At 35.0% G+C, this 22,466-nt stretch overlaps 2 protein-coding genes across 6 annotated transcripts in view; one reads left to right on the forward strand and one right to left on the reverse strand.

Annotated features, from left to right (window-relative positions):
* Nucleotides 1-22,466, forward strand: part of LOC147843211 (uncharacterized) — a 501,869-nt gene that overhangs the window by 354,009 nt on the left and 125,394 nt on the right. The window lies entirely within an intron of this gene.
* On the reverse strand, nt 437-14,561 carry cyp7a1b (cytochrome P450, family 7, subfamily A, polypeptide 1b). 5 transcript variants are annotated; one of them, XR_015496294.1, is made up of 7 exons: nt 14,428-14,561; nt 11,535-11,775; nt 8,062-8,657; nt 5,736-5,860; nt 4,311-4,408; nt 3,279-3,457; nt 437-1,391 (listed from the first exon to the last, which is right to left on the reverse strand). XR_015496294.1 is itself a non-coding variant. In XM_087261972.1 (7 exons), the coding sequence occupies exons 4-7, from the start codon at nt 8,541-8,543 to the stop codon at nt 1,065-1,067; spliced, it is 1,113 nt and encodes a 370-aa protein (XP_087118098.1). In that variant the 5' UTR covers nt 8,544-8,657; nt 11,535-11,775; nt 11,893-12,739; nt 14,428-14,561; the 3' UTR covers nt 437-1,064. The 5 variants fall into 5 exon arrangements, 2 of the variants coding, with proteins under 2 accessions (XP_087118098.1, XP_087118097.1); XR_015496293.1 differs by having other exon boundaries at nt 3,279-4,127; nt 4,215-4,408; XM_087261972.1 differs by lacking the exon at nt 4,311-4,408 and adding an exon at nt 11,893-12,739.

The raw sequence follows: 22,466 nt of genomic DNA on the forward strand, positions 1-22,466 counted from the left end.
AACAATGTTTGTTTTCAACATGCATGTGCTGCATTTAAAAGTAGATTCTTCAAGCTTTCTATATATATATATATATATATATATATATATATATATATATATATATATGTCTCATGTCTAGGGTTGTTTCAGTGCATTTTATTGACGCGTTTCTAAAAATAGTTTGCAGCGATAGAAAAGAGAAAATGCCTACACTGTTTATTTTCCTTATTTTACAAAAGCACAGTTGTAAATTGTTGTTATTGTGAGTGTACACAAAAGAAGTAGACACCTGACTTATTGGATTGATGTATTGCTCTTATCTGTATGATCAAAACTGAAAGTATAATTTTAGTTTTTTTCTGCGTTATTAGGAGAAGACACCCCAAAACACGTGGGCCTTCTTGGTTGGTTGCTGACCCCTGAGGGTTAATGGAAAATGTAACTGACTCTGATATTTTCCAAAAAAATGTTATTTAGTTGCTTTCAGGCAGTATATTGTTGTGTAACTGAATTATTAGGCCCATTTAAGCAAAATGTGTAATAAAATAATTTTGGTTATAAAAGAAAGTCTTGTAGAAACAACCAATTGAATCACTATTTAAAATAGAAAAGATTTACATTCCACTTTTTATCTATAGGCAATAATATCATGGTCCATGTGTATAATTGATGTCAGAATTATTAGCCTTCCTGAATTACTAGCCCTCCTCAAATTCTGCTTAATGGAAAGAATAGTTTTTCATTAGCCATAATGACAGTATATAATAATTGACTAGATAATTTCAAGATACTCTGCAATTTAAAGGCTTAACTAGATTAATTAGGCAGGTTAGCAGTCGCGACCCCTACACTGAGCATGATTTCCGTGAACCCCCACTGGCATAATAGTGGTTAAGTAAAAATATTGCTTAAGGGGGCTAATAATATTGACCTTAAAATGTTATTATTTTTATTAATAGCAGCTTTTATTCTAGCTTAAATAAAACATATAAAACTTTATTTAGGAGAAAAATTATTATGGTAAACACTGTGAAAATATCCTTGCTCTGCTAAACATAATTTGGTAACTATATGATCTTCTTTCATTTTGTATCTTTATGCTCATTCCCTGGTGTTCGCTGTTTTTTTCTGAATCTTAGAAGAACATCTTGTGAGGGTGGCATTATACCCAGGCCTGCACGGGCACTGTCTTGAACCACGGGGACATCAGGGTCCCGGAGCTGCAGATCATAATGCCAGAGTGTCAATGCCAGGAACAGTTTAATCTCATAGACTGCGAAGAAACGGCCAGGGCACTCGCTAGCACCAGAACCAAACGGCATCAAAAAATTCCTCAGTCGTCGGCCAGATTTGAAGAAATTAGTCTTTGGTTGATCATTCTCATCCAGAAAGCGGTTGTATTTGAACTCCTAGGAAACAGAAGAACATTGTATTTGCAAGTTAAAGAATTAGTTTGGCTCTAAAATGTAAATGCTCTTATTAAATTGCTACACAAGTGTCCTTGGAGCTTTGTATGATTACAACTGAAACACATTAAATGTTTTGACAATGTTTCTTTTTAAATATCTCAGAGGGTAGGCGCAGTGGGTAGCACAATCGCCTTACAGCAAAAAGGTTGTTGATTCGAGCCTCCGCTGGGTCAGTTGGCATTTCTGTGTGGAGTTTGCATGTTCTCCCTGTGTTGGCGTGGGTTTCCTGCGGGTGTTCTGGTTTCCCCCACAAGTCCAAACACATGTGGTATTGGTGAATTGGGTAAGCTAAATTGTCCGTAGTGTATGTGTGTGGATGAGAGTGTATGGATCTCAGTGATGGGTTGTGGCTGGAAGGGCATCCGCTGCGTAAAACATGCTGGATAAGCTTGTGGTTCATTCTGCTGTGGTGATCCCAGATTAATAAAGGGACTAAGCCGAAAAGAAAATAAATGAATGAATGAATGAATAAATGAACACCTCAGGCTCTCTGATTTCAACTAAAAGGTATTAATTTTTGTTTTAAAGATGAACAAATGTCTCAGGCAATTGGGATGACATGAAATAACCATTAAAATCCATGGCATATCAGATTTACTGCTGTTTAAAACGTACTGTTCAGTGCAAAACAAATCATTTTCATACGTCCATGCAATTAACCTTTTTAACAGACTGAAAAGTAATACATATTAAATGTATATATTGAGAACGCAAGAATGGATTTATTTAAAAGGTAGGTTATTGAAAAAACGATGGTAGAACTTGTTTTGTATGAAACTACAGAAGAGACAAGCTATAAATAGGACAATTATCAACAATGTTTTTTTTATAAAGAGAGAGAGATGCTACTGATCTAAATTGATTCAATGATTTATGCTAAACTAAGCTAAAAGCGCTCCACCACATATGCACATCGACTGAATGGATTATAAAATGGTAAAACTTAACTGTTTAACTCTGTGGGAGCCAATTTCATTCATTTATTTTCCTTTGGTTTAAGCATTTATTTTATCAGGGGTCACCACATCGAAATGAACCGCCAACTATTCCAGCATATGTTTTATGCAGCAGATGCCCTTCCAGCCACAACCCAGTAGAAACACTGACAAATTCTTGCATACACACAAACATTTAATATGGCTAATTAAGTTTACCCAATTCACCTATAGGCGTCGCAGTGGCGCAGAAGGTAGTGCTGTTGCCTTACTGCAAGAAGGTCGCTGGTTCAAGCCTCGGCTGGGTCAGTTGGCGTTTCTGTGTGGAGTTTGCATGGTCTCCCTGCATTCGCGTGGGTTTCCTCTGGGTGCTCCGGTTATTCCCCACAGTCCAAAGACATGTGGTACAGGTAAATTGGGTAGGCTAAATTGTCCGTAGTGTATGAGAGTGAATGAGTGAGTATGGATGTTTTCCACAGATGGGTTGCAGCTGGAATGGCATCCGCTGTGTAAAACATGTGCTGGATAAGTTGGCGGTTAATTTCGCTGTGGTGACTCAGGATTAATAAAGGGACTAAGCCGAAAAGAAAATGAATGAATGAATGAATTTACCTATAGCGCATGTCTTTGGACTTGTAGGGGAAACTGGAGCACCTGGAGGAAACCAATACCAACACGGGGAGAATATGCAAACTCCACACAGAAATGTTAACTAGCCCTGCCGGGACTCAAACCGGCGACCTTCATTCTGTGAGGCAGCAGTGCTAACCACTGAGACACCATGCCACCATACAAAAATTTACATTTTGAAAGGGTACCACTGCAATGACAGCTTTTGTATCTTTATTTCTGAGAGTGAACAACAGAAATGGACACAAGTTTGTACACCTACTGTGGGGTTGGGGTAGATTTCAGGATCCAAGTGTAAGAGCTGAGGGTAGAGAGCAATGTAATCTCCTTTTCTTATAGCAGCTGTTTGATCGGACTCCAGTGTCAGAGTGAAGTCATCACTGGCAACACGTATCATCATGGAGGCACTAGACAGACGGAGAGCTTCCTCTATAATACTTTCTGAAAAAGTAGAAACATCACTTAGATATTACATGAACAATTAATTAAAATAATAATAAATGAAAACATTTTAAAACTAAAAACAAAAGTACATAAGCTAATTCTCTAATAAACATTAGACTAGATCACAAAAGAAAAAATGCTGTTGCTTATAATTAAACATACAACAAGCAGTGTCTTATTCTTTATCTAATATCACTGTTATTTAGCTTGAGAAACCAAGGTTAATTTTGGTATTTTTGTTGAATCAAATTTAAAATCATCAGTTAAATATCATTCAGTTTCCCTGAATAATAAAGAGTCTTAATGGAGCCATCAATGTAAATAAATGACTTATTATTGACAGCTTGTTTCATTACTGAATAAACCAGCACTGATAAACAAATTGTGTGAATGATTTAGTGACTCATTCATAGAGTCACACCAATGCAACCACCAATTAACCACCCAGCCCTAGATGTGTTCATGTGTAATTATAGTGCATAAATACAAGATTTCATCTAGTAAAATAGCGTTACATATACTTTTAGAACGCATAATTACAACTTGTGAACAGGGACTTTTCTGAAAGCTACGACCTGTACCATGTGACAACTGCACATCATGTAGAACCAGAGAAAAATAGTGGCACTTCTATTGGTAAAATGCAATCTTTTGCCAGTGTAGATATCTGTATAAAAAAGTAATGTGGACATAAACAATAGACATATAGCAGTTTTAAATAAAAACGATAAAATGATGGTAATTATGACCTCACCTGAACTCGGCATGGCAGTAGATTAGATTGTTCATGTGTATTTATATAGGGCTAAAGCAAAACTCTGCAGAATAATTTCTTCAAGACTGAACTTGCCTGCCCATGATGTTTAGTGATTTATGTCTCAGATGTACTGCTATTAGGTCATTCTTGGTAAGTATGGTTTGAATGCAGAACAGGTCTCGGCTGGGGACCTGATCAAAATCACATGAGAAGATTTTCAGGAAAAAAAAAGTTTATTTGGTTACAAAGCTACGCTGGCAGAATACTAGCTGTAAAGAAATAAAGATGACCAGCAGTTATGTTTACAGGGTTTCTGCAGGATCGTAAAAAACTTAAAATGTAGTAAATCTGAAAATCCAAATTTAAGGCCTTAAAAAGTCTTAAATTTACAAAACAATTTGTATTGTAGGCCTTAAATCTCTATTTAAACAGGTCTTAATTTTCCTTAGTTCATGTATTAGTACCCAATTTGGGCAAAACCCATCCAATCACCAACAGGCCATCTCAATAAAACTTGAAACTTTTTATTTAAAAAGGTAATTTTATAATTAAAATTAGAATTATGGTTTCATTATTTTCCTTACAGTAAGATTTGTTTAAAAGTTCTCCATGTATTTACTGCTGAGGACACTGACCTGGACAGACTGTTGTGCATAGATTTAGTTTATTATAGTTTCTAAAACTTTTAAAACATTTTTTTATTCTTTTTATATTAAAGAAAGTTTATGTTGGAAAAAGTAGGGCTTGCTTTTTTATTTACACAATATTTAACATTTTCTGCTAAGAAATAAAATAAAAAATATTGTAATTGTTTATTATTAAAGAATTGTTGTATTATTAAATGTATTTAATAATAATTTATTTTTAATAGGTCTAGTAAAAATCTTTTCCATCTGGGTCATTCAAAAAATTCCTTAGCCTTTATCCCTTTATGAGTGTAAAATTTCATTTATAATAGTCTTAAAAATGTCTTTAAAAGTCTAACATTTAACTCAGTGGATATGTGGTTATGATTTACTCTACAGTACTTTTTATCTTTATTTGTGGTCTGAAGATGTGGTTCTGAATTAGTGTCAGATGTGGTTTTTCAAGACCTCTATCAGTTTTTTTTTATCCTCAAACTGCTCCTGTGTGTGCTAAAGGCAACCCTTAAGGAATATTTCTTCCTGTTATGTATAATTGTAAACAAAATGTGTATGTTATTTAAAGTTTTTGCTGAAGCAAATGATCAGACTTAATTGAAGATAACCAAAACTATTGTTTTTAAGTTGATTAAAGTTTTTTAGTGTGCGCTAGCAAAATAAAAATTCAGTTGAGAATGCTTTGGGTATTTATATTTAACTGTGAATTGCCTGAACTTCCTCATGGGCATGGTGCTGGAACGAACATACCTTGAGTAATCATAATGTGGATTAGTCCAGGATAAAACGGGAGTTCAGGATAAAACATAATTTAAACATGCTTTCAGGAATACCCCTAAAACACTGTTGGAAAACATTGATCTAAAAAATCACCTACCTAATACAGTCATAGAGTCCAACTGATCTTTAGAAAGGTAGACTGTTTGATCCTTGTTGTTTAATGATTGACCCAACAGAACCCTGTTGACTTCTGTGCGTGCAGCAGTGAAAGCGTCGACAGATCTAAAGGTCAATAAACATAAGTATATATACATGTATAGACACATATACACTTCAATTTACATTGCATTCATGTGCTCTGTGGTCGTAAACAGACAAGTCTATATACATAAATTATATATAATATAATTTATAAATATAATTTATGTGTTGAATATTTGAAGAAACAATACAAATTTTGAATTTTGGACATCCTACTTTCAAGATAGCATAATTAAATCTGGTATGAATTCCACATGTGCAAAACTCCTGATGGCTCAAAATGTTAAATTGTATAATCTGAGATGATTTTCAATACAATTATCAATATGCAAAAAAAACAAAAAAAAAAAAACAATGGTCAATCAAACATTCAGAAGGACAGCATAGTCTGTAAAATGAGCACGATTTTTAGTTTACTTCATAGATCCTATGGTGAAACTATCAACTTCAAAGCAATGGAGCCACCAGTTGCCAGTTTAATGAAGGGAGCAGCATGACTATATTTTTTGAAAATTATATTAAATTAACCTTTAATCTTAAAAACGAAATTGAAAATTGCAGATGTCTACATGTTGACCTGGTTTTGAATAAACATGTCATCCATGTACAGTAAAAATAATAGTCAACATCAAAAGATCTTCAAAGATGACGAAGTAATTAACTTCAAATGTTTAAATGGAAGGGACCAATTACAGAGCCCTGTGTGACACCCGTACAGACAGGACCAACCTCCAATCTATAAGCATATTAAAGAGGTGGTCCGTAGCATATTTTTAAGGCTTGGTTGTGTTTATAAGATGCAAAGCAATGTGTGCTCATGCTTCATTTTTGAAAAGTCACGTTATTTTTTCATATACATTATAAATGATTATATACTGCTACTGTCATGTTTTCTAGTTCCACTGAAAGCCCGCCCCCAAGAGGCTCTGATTGGTCAGCAAACATAATATGCTGTTTTTCGCTGATCGGCTCTACATCACCAGTAAAAGCGACATGTGCCTACAAGCATGCGCTTTTGCGCTGTGTAAATACTGTCAGAGTAGCTGTTATATCAGTTTGTGCCTGAATTAGACACAATATGATACAGAGGACACAGCTGAACCTCATGCCTGCTCTCTAAAATAAAATCTGACAAGTGTCTTTCACATATATCCAGTTTATGAGCATGTGTAAGTAATATGAAATGTTCACATATCTTTTGCGAATTTGGTATTTGAGATGTAGAACTCACTGAAAGCAGCCACATAAAGAGACACTGCAGCCCTGGTGAAGATTGTGTGTGTTTACATTGGTTTGACAGATACATATGAACTTGTAGCTAAATTGTTAATGGTGCCAAACAGCATTTCTAGTTGTTTACGTCTTTGTTTACAACCTTGCTACAACATACCGTTAACACTAGACACTATGCATGTAATAGATCAATCTTTAAGGAGTTTTAGCCAAAAGATTCTAGAAGCTGTCCTTTGTCAAATGCTAACTATATATATATACATTATATATATATATATATATATATATATATATATATATATATATATATATATATATATATATATATATATATATATATATATATATAATTCTCTGGAACATAATTAAATTTAAAACTATAAGCACTGCTCTCGTTGTGTCGTGTCCTTTGGAAGCCCAAATACAGAAACAAAAGAAGCTCTGTGGAAATAGCAACATTTGGATGCCATTTTAGCTTTCTCTGCTATAACATTACAGCACCTCTGGCCACGTCCCTTCACTCCTCAGGGTGTATTACTGTGGTGTATGCGCGTAACCTGAAGTGTTTGTGATCTCGTTAACCCAGATGTATTTTTTTGTAGACCTCAAACTTTGTTCGCTGTAGGCCTTGCTAAGCTATCTAAGCCAACTGGAGAGGTTGTTGCTACATTACACATAAACTAAAGTTTAAAATAAGATATTGTAGTGAACCACCCCTTTAAAAACAAAGTTTAAAAAACAGAAGCAAAAGCTAGGTTTAAAACTAATGGACCCCACAGTATGACTGTAGCACAAAAGTTTTTAGACAGCTTTATCTTTCTACATATGGATGCTACTAAATCTATGTTCTATTAGTCGCTAATAACAATTTTTGCTGTCAGTGATAAACACATTTCATAGAGAGTAATGCTGTTACATAATTTGATGTACATTTTGACATTGATTCACTGTCTACATTAATTATGTATCTATATGATGTGCCAACTTACTTCAGTGTGTAGTACAGGCTCCAGAAGGCTGCTGGCAGAGTATTAGCCTGTGATGCCCATAGCATGCACACGTGTGTTCGCGCTTTTCCAGTTTCGTCCAAAAGCATGCGGTCAAATATGTCCATTCTGCGCTGAATCAGATCTGAAATACATTTCCGCCGATGAAGTTCATCATGAAGTAGCTCCTCTGCTAAGGCTTCCCTTGCTCGCCATGCTTTTGTACACAGACCAATGGGAACTCCTGCAGCCAGTAGAGGGAATGCATGATCAAACACCAAAAAGTCTTGTGTTGCTTTTGGCATGGATATTCTGTTTCCTGACATGCCATGGTCCTGAAGAAATCCTATGTCTTCCTTTCCAAACAGAGTGAGAAAGCCTGCCTCAAACATGATGCGGTTGGTGAAACTCTGAAGACCTTCTTCAAGCCAGTCATGTTCATGAGGTAAACATCGCTCTAAAACTGTCTGCAGGTTGCACAACATGGACTGGGTTAAATGCTGCAGCGACGGACCTTGAAGTGTCTGTCGGAAAATGCTGTGAATTTCCCTGTAATTTCCACTCAATTGGGGAGAGTTGAAGTCAGCATGTCCAAAGACCTTAGATAGATAGACAGATTATTATAACAGACATACAAAAAAATGGGTAAAACAATTAAAAGTATACATTTCATATGATATGCTCTAATGATCAAAATCTTAAGGCCAGGGAAACAACTACAAGTATTCACATTTTGCACTGATGGATTGTAACCAGGTTGTAAGGGCTGCTTCAAAAGGCCAAAAGTAGAAACCGGAGCAAGTGATAAAAACAAAGCGCAGGCAATGTACAATGTACTATAAAAACTGAATGTGTATTCAAACAGCTCTTCAACTGATCTATATTTTAAAACCACAGACCAATAAAAGCCACAGCAGAACTAAAAGTGTCAAAAATAGATTCATTGTGAGTAGTTCCACCATCCTGGTTGATTACTTTGTTACATTGCATTCAAGACTTTTTCTTGCAGATGTGGTTTTACGGTTATTGGAATGATGTCAGCATCAGAAAGGGCCTTATTCTGGGTTGATATTTGGTCTTGATGGACAGCCCATCTCCTCCGGCTCGGTGCAGGTGAATCTTTTTAAGGGTCAACCACTTGACGTTTTTGTCCTATAACTGTCACGATCTTTTTAGAAATGTAAAATGACTGTCTTACTGCTTTTAAAGTTGACCGCAATGGTGTGTTGTGAGAAGCTTGCTTGTGCAGATCAACAATCCTGCCAAATTCAATAAGAGAAATTATCTTTTTGCCATTGTCCTCATGAGGTCATGCCTTTGTGAATGCATGAAGGACAATGACATGAAAGCCATATTTTGTGCAAACATCTTTTTAAGGATAAGGTCTTAAACTGTTGATCAAATTCATTCTTTGTCACTTGCTCCAGTTTCTTCTTTTGGGATTTTGAAACAGTATTAATAACCTGGTTACCAGGGTCTGAGTTAGTGATTTGAGGGCCTTAATCAAATCCAGATGTGGGGCTCAAAATTTGAAACTTAAAATTTTCTTTCTCTATCTTTTTTTCACTGTAGAATTTTTTTTTTTTTTAATAATTTTATTTAAAGCAATATTTAATATTTAAATGAACATAATTTATATCTTCTTAATATACAATTAAATGCAATAAATTCACAAGTGAAAAAAACAAGATCACAAACTATGTACAGTTAATTAGCCATTTTTGTGTTTAGATTTTAGTATTGTCAGTATAAATGGCCACTGTACTAGGTACAATGGCCAAAAGGGTACCAAAAAGGGAACCGTACCATACCACTTTTTGGGTACCCTTTGCAAAGGGTACCTAGCACGACAAAAGGGTACCAAAACACGAAGCTAGACCAGCAGCTGAACACTATTGGTTTCAAGAGATACGTCACTCGCTTGTGGACAAGCAGGAGAATGAAAACAAAGGAACCACCATTTTTAAAAACACAGCGGAGACATTACATTGTTATAATATATACATATAATAACAAGACATGGTCGATCAGAGCTCAGACAAACCTTGTCGTTGTCTTGATGAACAGCCACAAAGCCAAGAAAAAAGGCCTAAATGTATGCTGTGTGTAATTTTTCTGTAATTGGTAACATATAGGAGACTGTAAGGGCCATATATGTGACATTTATTTATTTTATTTTATTGCAGATGTTACAGTAGGCTACTTTGTACTCTCGTTAATCTGCAGTTATAATCAAATCATGTTCATAGAAAGGTTAGTAATGAACATTTATACACAAGTATTTATGTATATACAGGATCTGTGTTGTGAGAAGTGCTTCTCATATGATTTGTGAACAACCCCTAAAGCTTTACTCTGACCTCTCCTTAAGCGAGAATGACACTGTCTGAAACTTTTTGTCATACACCACACCCACAAAATTGGTACCAATTTTGGCAGTGGAAACACAAGCCTGATAAAGGTGACCCATACCGTACTGTATCACTCATGGCCCGTTTCCACTGTGGAAACGGGCCATAAGCGGCTACTTACCTGCAGGTTACAATCCACCAATGAAACGTTTTACAACTGTTTTTCACATGGTCTTAAGATTTAGATCAGGAGTGTATTTGTTTATGCATTTCATTTAAAATGAGTAACAGATATTTGCACAAAGATGGTTGACACCACAGAGTTTGACTGAAAGATGACCTGACATTGATTAAATTGTCCCACTATTGTGATGTGCTATTCCAAATGCCAAAAAAACGATTTAGTGGAGTAATTAGGTTCAAATTAATGGATTGAAAATCTCTTATTGAGTATGAGTTCCTCATATGCTTTCAGTCATCTTGATTTCTTGTTAATTTCCTGTAAGTATGAGTATAAAACCCTTTACAGTTTTGAACGATGTCTTACTCTTGTCGGTATTACTATCCTCAAATATTTTATTAATGTAGTGATATCTGTGAAATGCTTAGGGTCAGCTAGATATTACTGTGGCATTCACACTGTGTTGGGAAAATTAAGAGGTTTCAGTGGCTTCTGAATGCATTTGAGGGAATTGCCCGTACCATTCTCTCAGTGAGATACTGAGTGATCGAAAGAGAACACATGGTTACTTGTGTTACTCAGAGCAAGCTGTCTCACCAAGCTTCCCTTCTAGCACACAGGAAAAATGTGTTCTTTAGAATGTGATTTAAGTAAATCAAAGCGGTATCTAGGGATGGGCTTTTTATGATGATCTCCAATTGGTCTGTCCTTCCAACAGGTGTGCTTTAGGTGCTTCCTTAGTCTGTCACACCCAGAGAACCACAGCTACATACTGTAATTAACTTCACATTTCCTTAAAATTTTCCCAGACGAGCTTTCAAAACAGAAACAACAAGAACAGATCTGTTGGCTGGAACAGCTTAACATGCAAATAAGAGCCTCAGATACAGTTGAAGTCTCTTTAGCCAAGCTTGTTTCTCCAAACTTCAAATAATGTCACTTACCCGTTGGGAAAAATTAATAGCAAACTTCTGAAAATCAAGGTTTTTCCCCTGCCGGACAACAGACGAGAATGAAAAGGGGTCTGTGACAAAGGTAAAGTACTTCCCAGCAATCAAACATGTGAAAACATTCCCATGTTTTTTCTGAGTCTCTGTTAAAAAGCCTAAAGGATTGGCGACATAATCCTTTGTGACACCAATGAAAGGCAGCCAGCCAGTCACCAGCGGAGGCTCCCCCGGTTTCCTGCAAACAAACACAGTAATAATGGTCAGATTAAAAATCTCATACAGGACAATTTAGGACAATTTAAAAAATGTATAAGACGCCAAGGTGGCTCAGTGGTTAGCACTGTGGCCTCACAGCAAGAAGGTTCGAGTCCTGGTTCGAGTCCTGGCTGGGTCAGTTGGTATTTCTGTGTTTGCATGTTCTCCCTGTGTTCGCGAGGGTTTCCTTCAGGTGCTCCAGTTTTCCCTGCAGTCCAAAGACATGTGCTACAGACGAATTTGGGTGAAGAAAATTGGCAGTGGTGTATATGAGTGTGTGTGACTGTGAGAGTGTATGGGTGTTTCCCAGTGCTGGGTTGTGGCTGAAAGGGTATCCACAGCATAAAACATTTGCTAGATAAGTTGGCGGTTCATTCCACTGTGGTGACCCTTAATAAATAAGGGACTGAGCTGAACGAAAATGAATGAATTAATAAATGTATAAACGACAGTCTGAGGAATGGACAAGACTGAATCCAGATCTTACAAAGGCGAGTGTTTTTTGTTTTGTTTTGTTTTTTGCTTTGTTTTTGAGAACATGCTGTTTGTGCAGTCTGCATTGTTAAATAGCAGAAAAAAATAATTAGATGTCGCTGACTCATTTTTTTAAAGGTAAGTGCACTGTGAAAAAACTAAGTTGGCTCAGCTTAAATATATTTAAGGCAACAAACTTCAAAATGGGCGACAAGGTGGTGCAGTGAGTAGAACAATCACCTCACAGCAAGAAGGTCACAGGAGTTTGCATTTTCTCCTCATGTTCACTTGGGTTTCCCCCACAAGTCCAAAGACATGCGGTATTGGTGAATTGGATAAGCTAAATTGTCTGTAATGTATGTTTGTGATTGAGTGTGTACGGGTGTCTCCCATTGATGGGTTGCAGCTGGAGGGCCTCTGTGTGTATAACATGTGCTGGATAAGTTGGCGGTTCATTCCGCTGTGGCGACCTAGGATTAATAAAGGGACAAAGCCAAAAAGAAAATAAATGAATGAATGAAACTTCAGGACATTTTTGAGTTTTGAGCTCAACTTTTAAACCAATTACTGTACATGACTCGATTTAAGTTTTTATTTCATTCATTAATTTTCTTTTCAGCTTACTTTCTTTTTTTAATTCAGGGTCGCCACAACTAAATGAACCGCCAACTTATCCAGCGCATGTTCCACGCAGCAGATGCCCTTCCAGCTACAACCTATCCATACACATCCATACACATTTATTCATGCTCATACACTACGGACATTTAGCATACCCAATTCACCTGTACCGCATGTCTTTGGACAGTGGGGGAAACTGGAGCAGCCGGAGGAAACCCACGCGAACGCAGAGAGAACATGCAAAAGTACAAAAGTGTTTCTCTTAAAATTTTGTAGGTACTAATATATTATTTTAAGGTACCAATATGGAGTCTTTAAGTACAAATGTGTACCTTTTGAAAAGTTACCACCCCAGTGACAGCTCGTGTACCTTTGTTTCTAAGAGTGTAGGCTAAATTGTCCGTAGTGTATGTGTGTGAATGAGAGTGTACGGATGTTTCCCAGAGATGGGTTGCAGCTGGAAGGACAACCTGCATAAAACGTGCTGGATAAATTGTCGATTCATTCCGCTCTGACAACCCGGATTAATCAAGGGACTAAGCCGAAAAAAGAAAATGAAAGAATGAATGAATATATTATAGTGTGTGTATGTGTGTGTCTGTGTAAGTGTTTTGTGACATATCAGGACACAAATCTGTATAATGACATAGGAATGACACAGGTATTACAAAAAGAAGGTGAAATATGAGGACATTGGTGATGTCTTCGTTTCTCAAAAGGCTTATAAATCCCACAGGATGAGTTTAATCAGAGAGGAAAGCTGTACACAGTCTCTTGTGATGGTTGGGTTTAGGGATAGGGTAGGGTGAGGACAAAACAATATACGGTTTGGACAGTATAAAATGAATAGAAAACTTTGTAATGTACCCACTTTTCACAAAAACAAAAAACAGTTTCATTAAATAAATATATTTATTAAAACGAGATTCTGATCATTAAACATCTTTAGGAATAGATAGATAATTCATTTAAATTCAAACAAATTGTTGTAAAAAAAAAAAAACATTACAAACTAAAAATGTAAAAAATAAGAATATTTGTCTTGACTTTTCCTGTTTACTAAATTTTGTTTAATATTTATGCCCAGCATATTACAGTAATGTGTGTACTAATTTTTGGGAGTTACCATTAGATTACTTCCAGTTTTGGCTTTAAAATTGTAATATATACGCACAAATATAATATTGTTAAGCATCCTATAGAGAACATACATTTAAAAGAGAGATCTATGAGAGGTGTACTCATTTATGTGGAGCATTGTATGTATATATGAATATTAAAACTATTGAAATAAAATAACATTTGAAATACAATACAAAGTACACTAAAATACTTTTCAAAACAATGTTAAAGCTAAAATTCACCAGGGATCTACTGTATATACTATATACATGATAGTTTCCATGTAACTAACATTAATAATTGTTATATACGTGTACTACATGCCGTTATAAGAGATCTGCACTATAGTTATTAAAATGAAAATGAGTAAAAATGAATCATCAGAGGCAAGTTAATGACCGAGAGTTCATCTCACCTTTTCCGTGTGTGACCGCATATCCACACAATCAAAAGCGTTAGGAGAATCGCGGCAACGGTGAAAAGAAAGGTAGACATTTCAGACTGTGCACCTACGTGAAGACCTTTTACCAGAACTACTTTTTGATAGCTGTGTGTTTCTCGACCTCGAGCTTCTTAAAGGCTCGCCCCAGAGCGCTTGACGCAACACACTAACTCACGCTTTCGCTATCCAAAGGGATCCTCCGCGCTTCCGGGGAGTTTTCCCACACACAGTAGCCAACATATTTATTTATTTATTTTTTGGTATTTGCTTATAGAATTTGGGGATTTACATGACCAAGGATTAGGAACAAAACACGACAAAAACATTTTGCAATATGTAGGAAGCTTCACTTTTTATTATTAAAATATACGTTATAGGTAAACTTTAGACACTTCACGTGAGACTTAAGTAAATTCGTACACAAAAACAATTTAACAACCTAAAATCTGAAATTACTTGGTTCGTTTCTATTGATTCTATCATTGCACATTTAATGCCCAGAGCCATTTATATTTATTTTTAAGTTATATAATTCAACGCACTATATTAGATTTATTATAAAATAGTACATATTATAAATGTACACTATTATACTAGGACTCAAAAAATCTTCACAATATGCTGTAGCAATCCCGTTGAGTAAGAAGCAGTTTCAGACATTTCCTGAGCGACATTATGAAATAACAGCTGCAAATCTTTGTGATACACATATTCTTTTGTGGCTAACTGTAATTTAAATGAATATAAAACTATTTAATAACTAATAATAATATTAATAATAATAAATGCATAAATAAATCCCAACCTCACCAAAGTATAGGTAGATCTCAATCATTAGAATGTCATTCTAATGTAAAAAGTTGATTAATTTCACTAATTCTATTCAAAATTGAAACTCATAATATATAGATTAATTATGCTGAAATGTATATATTTGAAGTGTTTATTTCTTTTAATTTTGATGATTTTGACTCACAGCTAATGAAATCTAAATATTCAGTATCTCAGACCAAAAAAAAGATTTTTAACACAGAAATGTTGTACTGCTGAACATGAACATGTAAAACACTGAATACTTGGTCTGGGCTTTGTTTTTGCATGAATTATTTCATCAATGTGATTTGGCAGGTGATTCATCTATGGCACTGCATGCTGAGGTGTTATGAACGTCATTGCTCTGAAAAAAAGGCCTTTAGCTGTGCTGAGGTGTTCGGTCTGGTGTCTTGCATCTTTGCAATATCTCATATGCCCTATATGTTTTAGGTCTAGAGTGAGTTTGCTGGCCAATAGACTACAGGCATAGAATAGTCCTTAAACCAGGTATTAGTTGTGCTTAGTGTGTGCACATGTGCCACTTTTATAAATATCCACTGTTTACATTTTATGCCATCTTTTTGAGTCTAGTAACAGTGAAGATAAAATGGATACAATTTTTAACATGTTGGTATTTTTTAAAATAAAACTTTGTAATTCATATTTAATATGATCAATTAAATCATAATTGTTGATACCTGTAAATTTACCACAGATTTCTCAGTGAATAGGTCATAAATTTTAATTAAAAAAACACAATTATTAACAAGATATTACAGTTTTTCTCAATTGCTTTGACACATTTTTTAAAACAGACTTAACTTTCTCTAAACTGTAAGGGCAAATCTCAAAACTGCTGGAACTTCAGAACTTTATGGCATGTCTGCGAAATGTAGTTAGTCCCCAAAAACATGTAATGTATGCTTCAAAACCAAGTTATTGTGTCAGAAATTTGGCCAAGGCCACAGAACATTGGGCGTATTTGTTAACAGTTAATGCAGTTCTCACAACAAACAGTACAAACTGCAAAACCCATTTGACAACCAGCAAAAGTGTGTCACTTGCTATCAACTAGGTTTTGTAGTTTGTACTAATTGTTTTGAGAAATGCATTAACTGTTGTGCAAATGTAAATAGTGTTGTAAATGCACTAAAGCTACTGAGAAAAACTGTAATCTACAATTTGTAGATAAATTTCTCGCAGGTGAATTTTGGAGATTGTATTATGTTCACACACTTTAGTTTTTTTTTCTTTGTGCTTTGCAGTGCTCTCTTTTCCTTTCTGTATCACAATGACATGATCTGCCAACAAATTACAGTAGAAAGAGCAAAAATAAATAAATAAAAATCAGACTAATTTTACATCAGAACACCCCTCCAAAGTACAGTTTTATTGACAACATGAGGGTGTCTTATTCATACACAATGACACAAGGACTTGTCATTCTGATGACACCGATCTATCTATTGACACAGAAATTTTGTTTTGAGAGATGAATGAAGGATTTTGAGCAAAAGTTTTGTATGTGTTGTTTTGAAAAGTGAATTTACTGCTGTGCAAATTTCAATTCTGATCTGAGAATTTCAAATCTGATCTGTACCACATCAAGAAATACAGTAAAAACAATGTCAATATCACATATTTATGGTGTAAATGTGTGAATGCAAATGTTTGGTAAGTGAATAAACAGTTTAAGTGTGAAGGCTTTCACAAAGAAAAATATTTTTTTTATTTACTGAAGAGTAACAGTTTAAATGAGAATTGACTCATCAGTCATGTGCAATTAGTTTTTGTCCAAACTAGACAGAATTGCCTAAATCCATAAGAAATACCACTCTGAAGTGAACAATGCTGTTAGTGAAGCTAACTGCTTAAAGATCTAAACTTATTGTTTTTAAAAGTAACATTTTAATGGAGAAATAAATCAAAGCAATTGAGAACTAATATAATATTTTAATCACCAAACCTCTTTAGAAATAGGAAGATAATACATTTTTATTCAAATGAAATACTGAAAAAAATTCAAATTACTAAAACTCATTTCTAATAACTGTTTTGTTTTATCTTTGCCATGATGACAGTAAATAATATTTGACTAGATATTTTTCAAGACACTTCTATACAGCTTAAAGGGCAATTTAAAGGCTTAACTTGGTTCATTAGGTTAAGGCAGGTTAGGGTAATTAGGCAAGTTATTGTACAATGATGGTTTTTATTCTGTAGACTATAAAATGTAAAAACTGCTTTTATTTTAGCCAAAATAAAACAAATAAGACTTTCTCCAGGAGAAAAAATATTATTAGACAAAGTGTGAAATTTCCTTGTGCTCTATTAAACATAATTTGGGAAATAATAGAAAAACAAAAAAGAAAAGTCAAAGGGCGGCTAATAATTTATATATATATACATATATATATATATATATATATATATATATATATATATATATATATATATATATATATATATATATATATATATATATATATATTTATTTTCTTTTCAGCTTAGTCCTTTTATTAATCCGGGGTCGCCACAGCAGAATGAACCGCCAACTTATCCAGCACATTTTTACAGAGTGGATGCCCTTCCAGCCACAACGCATCTCTGGGAAACATCCACACACACAGATACACTATGGACAATTTAGCCTACCCAATTATCTTGTGCTGCATGTCCGACTGTGGGGGAAACCGGAGCACCCAGAGGAATTTATATATATAAATATATATGAGCAATATCACATGAGTAGCAGTGCGATATGGCTGTATATCTGCACTGGTGGGAGGCGTGCGTTGGTGCGAGATATACTGCTACGCGTGTGATATTGCATTTATACAACAGTTTGACGGCATAATTGTGTATATAAAAACTAAATCAACAAAGGAGAGTCTCAAAAACCCTTTTGTATGAGGAACTACTTTCTTCCGCGTTGGATTCAAAAGCTGACAGTTAAACAGCTGAGCAAGCATCTTTTAAACTTTAGATATGTAGTGTCTGCTTTTTGCTCGTTGTATGTGGGCGGAGTAATACACAAAGGGTAAAGTGGCTTTACGGGTGCTGATATTACTTACTATCAGCCAATCAGATTCAAGAATATATATATATATACATATATATATATATATATATATATATATATATATATATATATATATATATATATATACAGTATTTCATGATTTTTCCTTTTTATTAAAAAAAAGTCTAATTTTTAATATTTCCTTGAATATAATATTTTGTGTAGTATTATTGGGCTGTTATCATAAGTTATTTTCTTAGATTTGCTCCAGATTTGGCTCCAGTACTGCCTAAACTAATGTATATACACAAATATAATATTGTTTAGTGTCTTATAGAAAATATTAATTTATAAGATACATTTTTGAAGGGTGTACTTAAATATGCTGAGCACTGTTTATATTTGTTCTTTTATTTTTATTGTTTTTTTATTTATTGTTCTGTAATTTTTTTCATTACAGGGAGACATCTAATATAAAGGAAATATAGAAGATCGTAACTCCAGAGTACCCTGTTATATTGACAACATGACTAAGTAATTTGACTGACTTATATGACACAATAAATCAAGGACAAATCATTCTGATGGCACTGTCCATTGACACAGATATTTATTTTTGAGAGATAAACTAAGGATTTTAAGCAAGAGACTGTCTTTTTTAGGTAATCCATGATGTTTGGCTAGTTGTATGTGTCTGAGTGCAGACCTCAGTTTATCAACATTGTGCTGTAGCAATATCTTTTGAGTAAGAGGCAGTTAGTGGTCAGGTTTTAGACATTTCCTGACAAGTATTAAGAAAAAACTGTTTAAATCAGCATTTTGTAACACATCATGCATCAAAGTAAGCTACTGTATTTTAATAGTTTTCTAAAATTTACCATACTAAAATATTTCAATAAATGAGTATGACATTTCTTTGGAGACATTTTATCATTTGGTTAATTTGACCTATCTTTTGACTCAGTTGAATAAGTAAATATTGTTTGATAGCTGCAGCATTTCTGTGCTCACATCATGCAATAAATCTGACATATGCAACATGCAACCAGTTTTCATATCAATGGAATGCTAAATTATGATCTTAGATATCCATACCTGCCTCATCTTGTCTCAATGTCATTTTGGCCCAATGTTCTGACTCCTCATTCTGCTCTGGCTCTGCTCCTACATAAATAGGATGGATCCATATAAAAGATGCAGCTTGTGTTCTTTATTGCGTATATATTTTCCATACAGAATATACTTTCTTCGAGGTCAAGAGAAACTCACATAAAAATCAGATTTATTGCAATATATGAAAATTACATGAAATGCAAGTTCATATTATATACAGTTGAAGTCGGAGTTATTAGCCCCCCTGTTTATTTTTTCCCCAATTTCTGTTTAACGGAGAGAAGATTTTTCAACACATTTCTAAACATATTAGCTTTAATAACTCATTTCTGATTTATTTGATCTTTGCCGTGATGAAAGTAAATAATATTTGACTAGATATTTTTCAAGACACTTCTATACAGCTTAAAGTGACATTTAAAGGCTTAACTGGGTTAATTAGGTTAACTAGGCAAGCTTTAACGATGGTTTGTTCTGAAGACTATCAAAAAAATATAGCTTAAAGGGGCTAATAATTTTGTCCCTAAAATGTTTTTTTTTTTTTATTAAAAACTGCTTTTATTTTAGCCGAAATAACACAAATAATCAAAATATTATCAGAAATACTGTGAAAATTTCCTTGCCCTGTTAAACATCATTTGGGAAATATTTTAAAAAGAAAAAAAAATTAAAGTGGGGCTAATAATTAAAAAATTGTACATATATGTGCAAATACAGCAGTTTAGGGCTAGTAATCAGGTAAACTGGTTAAATAATGATGGGATGGAAAACAGGTAAAATCAGCAGGTGATTGTAATTATGATTTGGTACTAAAGCAGCGTACAATAAAGGTCTAGTACTTTAGAATGCATGTGTAATTTATTAAATAATACAAATAATTGTCATTACCTTCCAGCCAGAACCAGGTGGGCAATCCACTAATGTCACATGAAAGCTATCAATAGTGCTCATCTCACACTTGAAGACCTGGTAGGCTGGGTTGAGCTTCCCCAATGCTCTCACCAGACTGCTTGACAAATTAGTTTTTGGATTTAATTTTTTGGTTGGCACGCAATAGAATTGTATTTTCATCCTTATTAATCCTTATTTTTGCTATCATGACAAACATCCAATTCAAACAATTTCTGATATTTGGGTGATGCATGATTTTGTCCGATGATTGATTGTATAGTTGGAAGATGTTGGAAGGGTGTTGCTAACAAAACAAAGGAAGATTGGTGAATGGATGAAAGCAGAGCAGAAATGAGGCACTTCCTGATAGACCCGCCCTAAAGGCCTTCTGTGATCAGAAGTGAAAAATAGTCATTTTGGGTGTAACCCTGGTTTTATGGCCAAATGCCCTAACATGGCCTTCCAATCATTCTCATCCACTGAACTGGCTCTATCACTGTCTCTCCACACCACCTATAGCTGGTGTGTGGTGAATGCACTGGCGCCATTGTACTGTGGCTGCCATCACATCATTCAAGTGGATGCTGCACACTGGTGGGAGTGTGGAGAGACCCCCTCATGATTGTGAAGCGCTTTGGGTGTATGGCCATACACGATAAATACACTATATAAATACACATTGCATTGCATTACATTACATTTTAAAATAATGAAGTGCATCGTTTGTAACAAGCGGAACTATATTCATAAAACAACAAGAAGAGTACATTTAGATTCAATGTCAACTGTAAGAGAAGCTCCTGAAGCATGACAATGACACAAAATGACATCACATTTTCATTGAAGGTCCTACCCAACAAACACACAACTTTTCCTCAATTTAGTGACCTTCTTACAACGTTGTACCAACCTTGCAAAAAGGTTGAGGATTCTACGTTGTTGCTAAAGGTTGTCACAATGATGTCATAATGTTGCCATTTACACATCATGAGGGCCGCATGCTTTAGGTTGTGCTTAGGTGGCGTGGACGACCACAACATTTACTGGTGACAGCTAAATCAGTTTAAATTTCAAAAAGTTGTCGTCTCATTCATCAACCACCGAGGAGACGTAAGTATTGCTTTATTTCTTCTTAAGATATGTAAATTGTGAATATTCAAACAAACCCACTATTTCGACAACAATCTGTTCCAACATCACACTCACAAAAAAGTCGTAATGAAGTTATCACGAGCGAGTAATATTTCAGCACGGCGACAACATTAAAGACATTGTTAAAACTCTCGACAAAAAATTTCCTGATAATTTTCCTGCCCCTTGTCTTCACTCAAATGGACAATAATATTTTTGAAGTTCAGCTTTATTTCATATTGCACTCACCATATGATCCAGATCAGTCAGTTATGGATACTTCACACAATCCCAGCCGACCCACTTTTTACAAAACACACAAATTTACTTTAATACAAAAAACCCTCTGTGCATATTGCGTCCCGTTAAAGGAACAGTTCATTCAATAATGAAAATGTACTCACAAATTAATTACCCGTTAAATAATAAGTGATTACAAATCTTTAAGTTTCTTTATTCTGTTGAACACTAAAGACAGTCATTCATTCATTAACTTTCTTGTCGGATTAGTCCCTTTATTAATCCAGGGTCGCCACAGTGGAATGAATCACCAACTTATCCAGCAAGTTTTTACGCAGCGGATGCCCTTCCAGCCGCAACTCCCATCTCTGGGAAACATCCACACACACATTCACACACACACTCATACACTACGGACAATTTAGCCTACCCAATTCACCTGTACCGCATGTCTTTGGACTGTGTGGGAAACCGGAGCACCCGGGGGAAACCCACACGAAGGCAGGGAGAACATACAAACTCCACACAGAAACGCCAACTGAGCCGAGGTTTAAACCAGCGACCTTCTTGCTGTGAGGCGACAGCACTACCTTCTGCGCCACTGCCTCGCCCCACTAAAGACAGTCTTTTAAATAAATAATCTGAAGTCTGTTAGCATCTGCTTTCATAGTAGGAAAAACACAACGGAAGTCAATAGTTACATTTTCTAGCTTATTTAATATATCTTTTTTATTGTTCAGCAGAAAAAAGCTAAATATGTTTGGAACAAGTAAAGGATGAGGCTAACTGACAGAGTTGTCAG

Source organism: Danio rerio, chromosome 7, assembly GCF_052040795.2.
Source record: "Danio rerio strain M-AB ecotype USA chromosome 7, GRCz13ab, whole genome shotgun sequence".
Taxonomy (NCBI): Eukaryota; Metazoa; Chordata; class Actinopteri; order Cypriniformes; family Danionidae; genus Danio; species Danio rerio.

Coding starts and splice junctions, on each gene's coding strand:
- cyp7a1b (XM_087261971.1), bottom strand. CDS start 14,507: ATGTCTACCTTTCTTTTCACCGTTGCCGCGATTCTCCTAACGCTTTTG. Junction 11,776..14,427: donor TGCGGTCACACACGGAAAAG/GTGAGATGAACT, acceptor GTTTGTTTGCAG/GAAACCGGGGGAGCCTCCGC. Junction 3,458..5,735: donor GGACTCTATGACTGTATTAG/GTAGGTGATTTT, acceptor CTACTTTTTCAG/AAAGTATTATAGAGGAAGCT.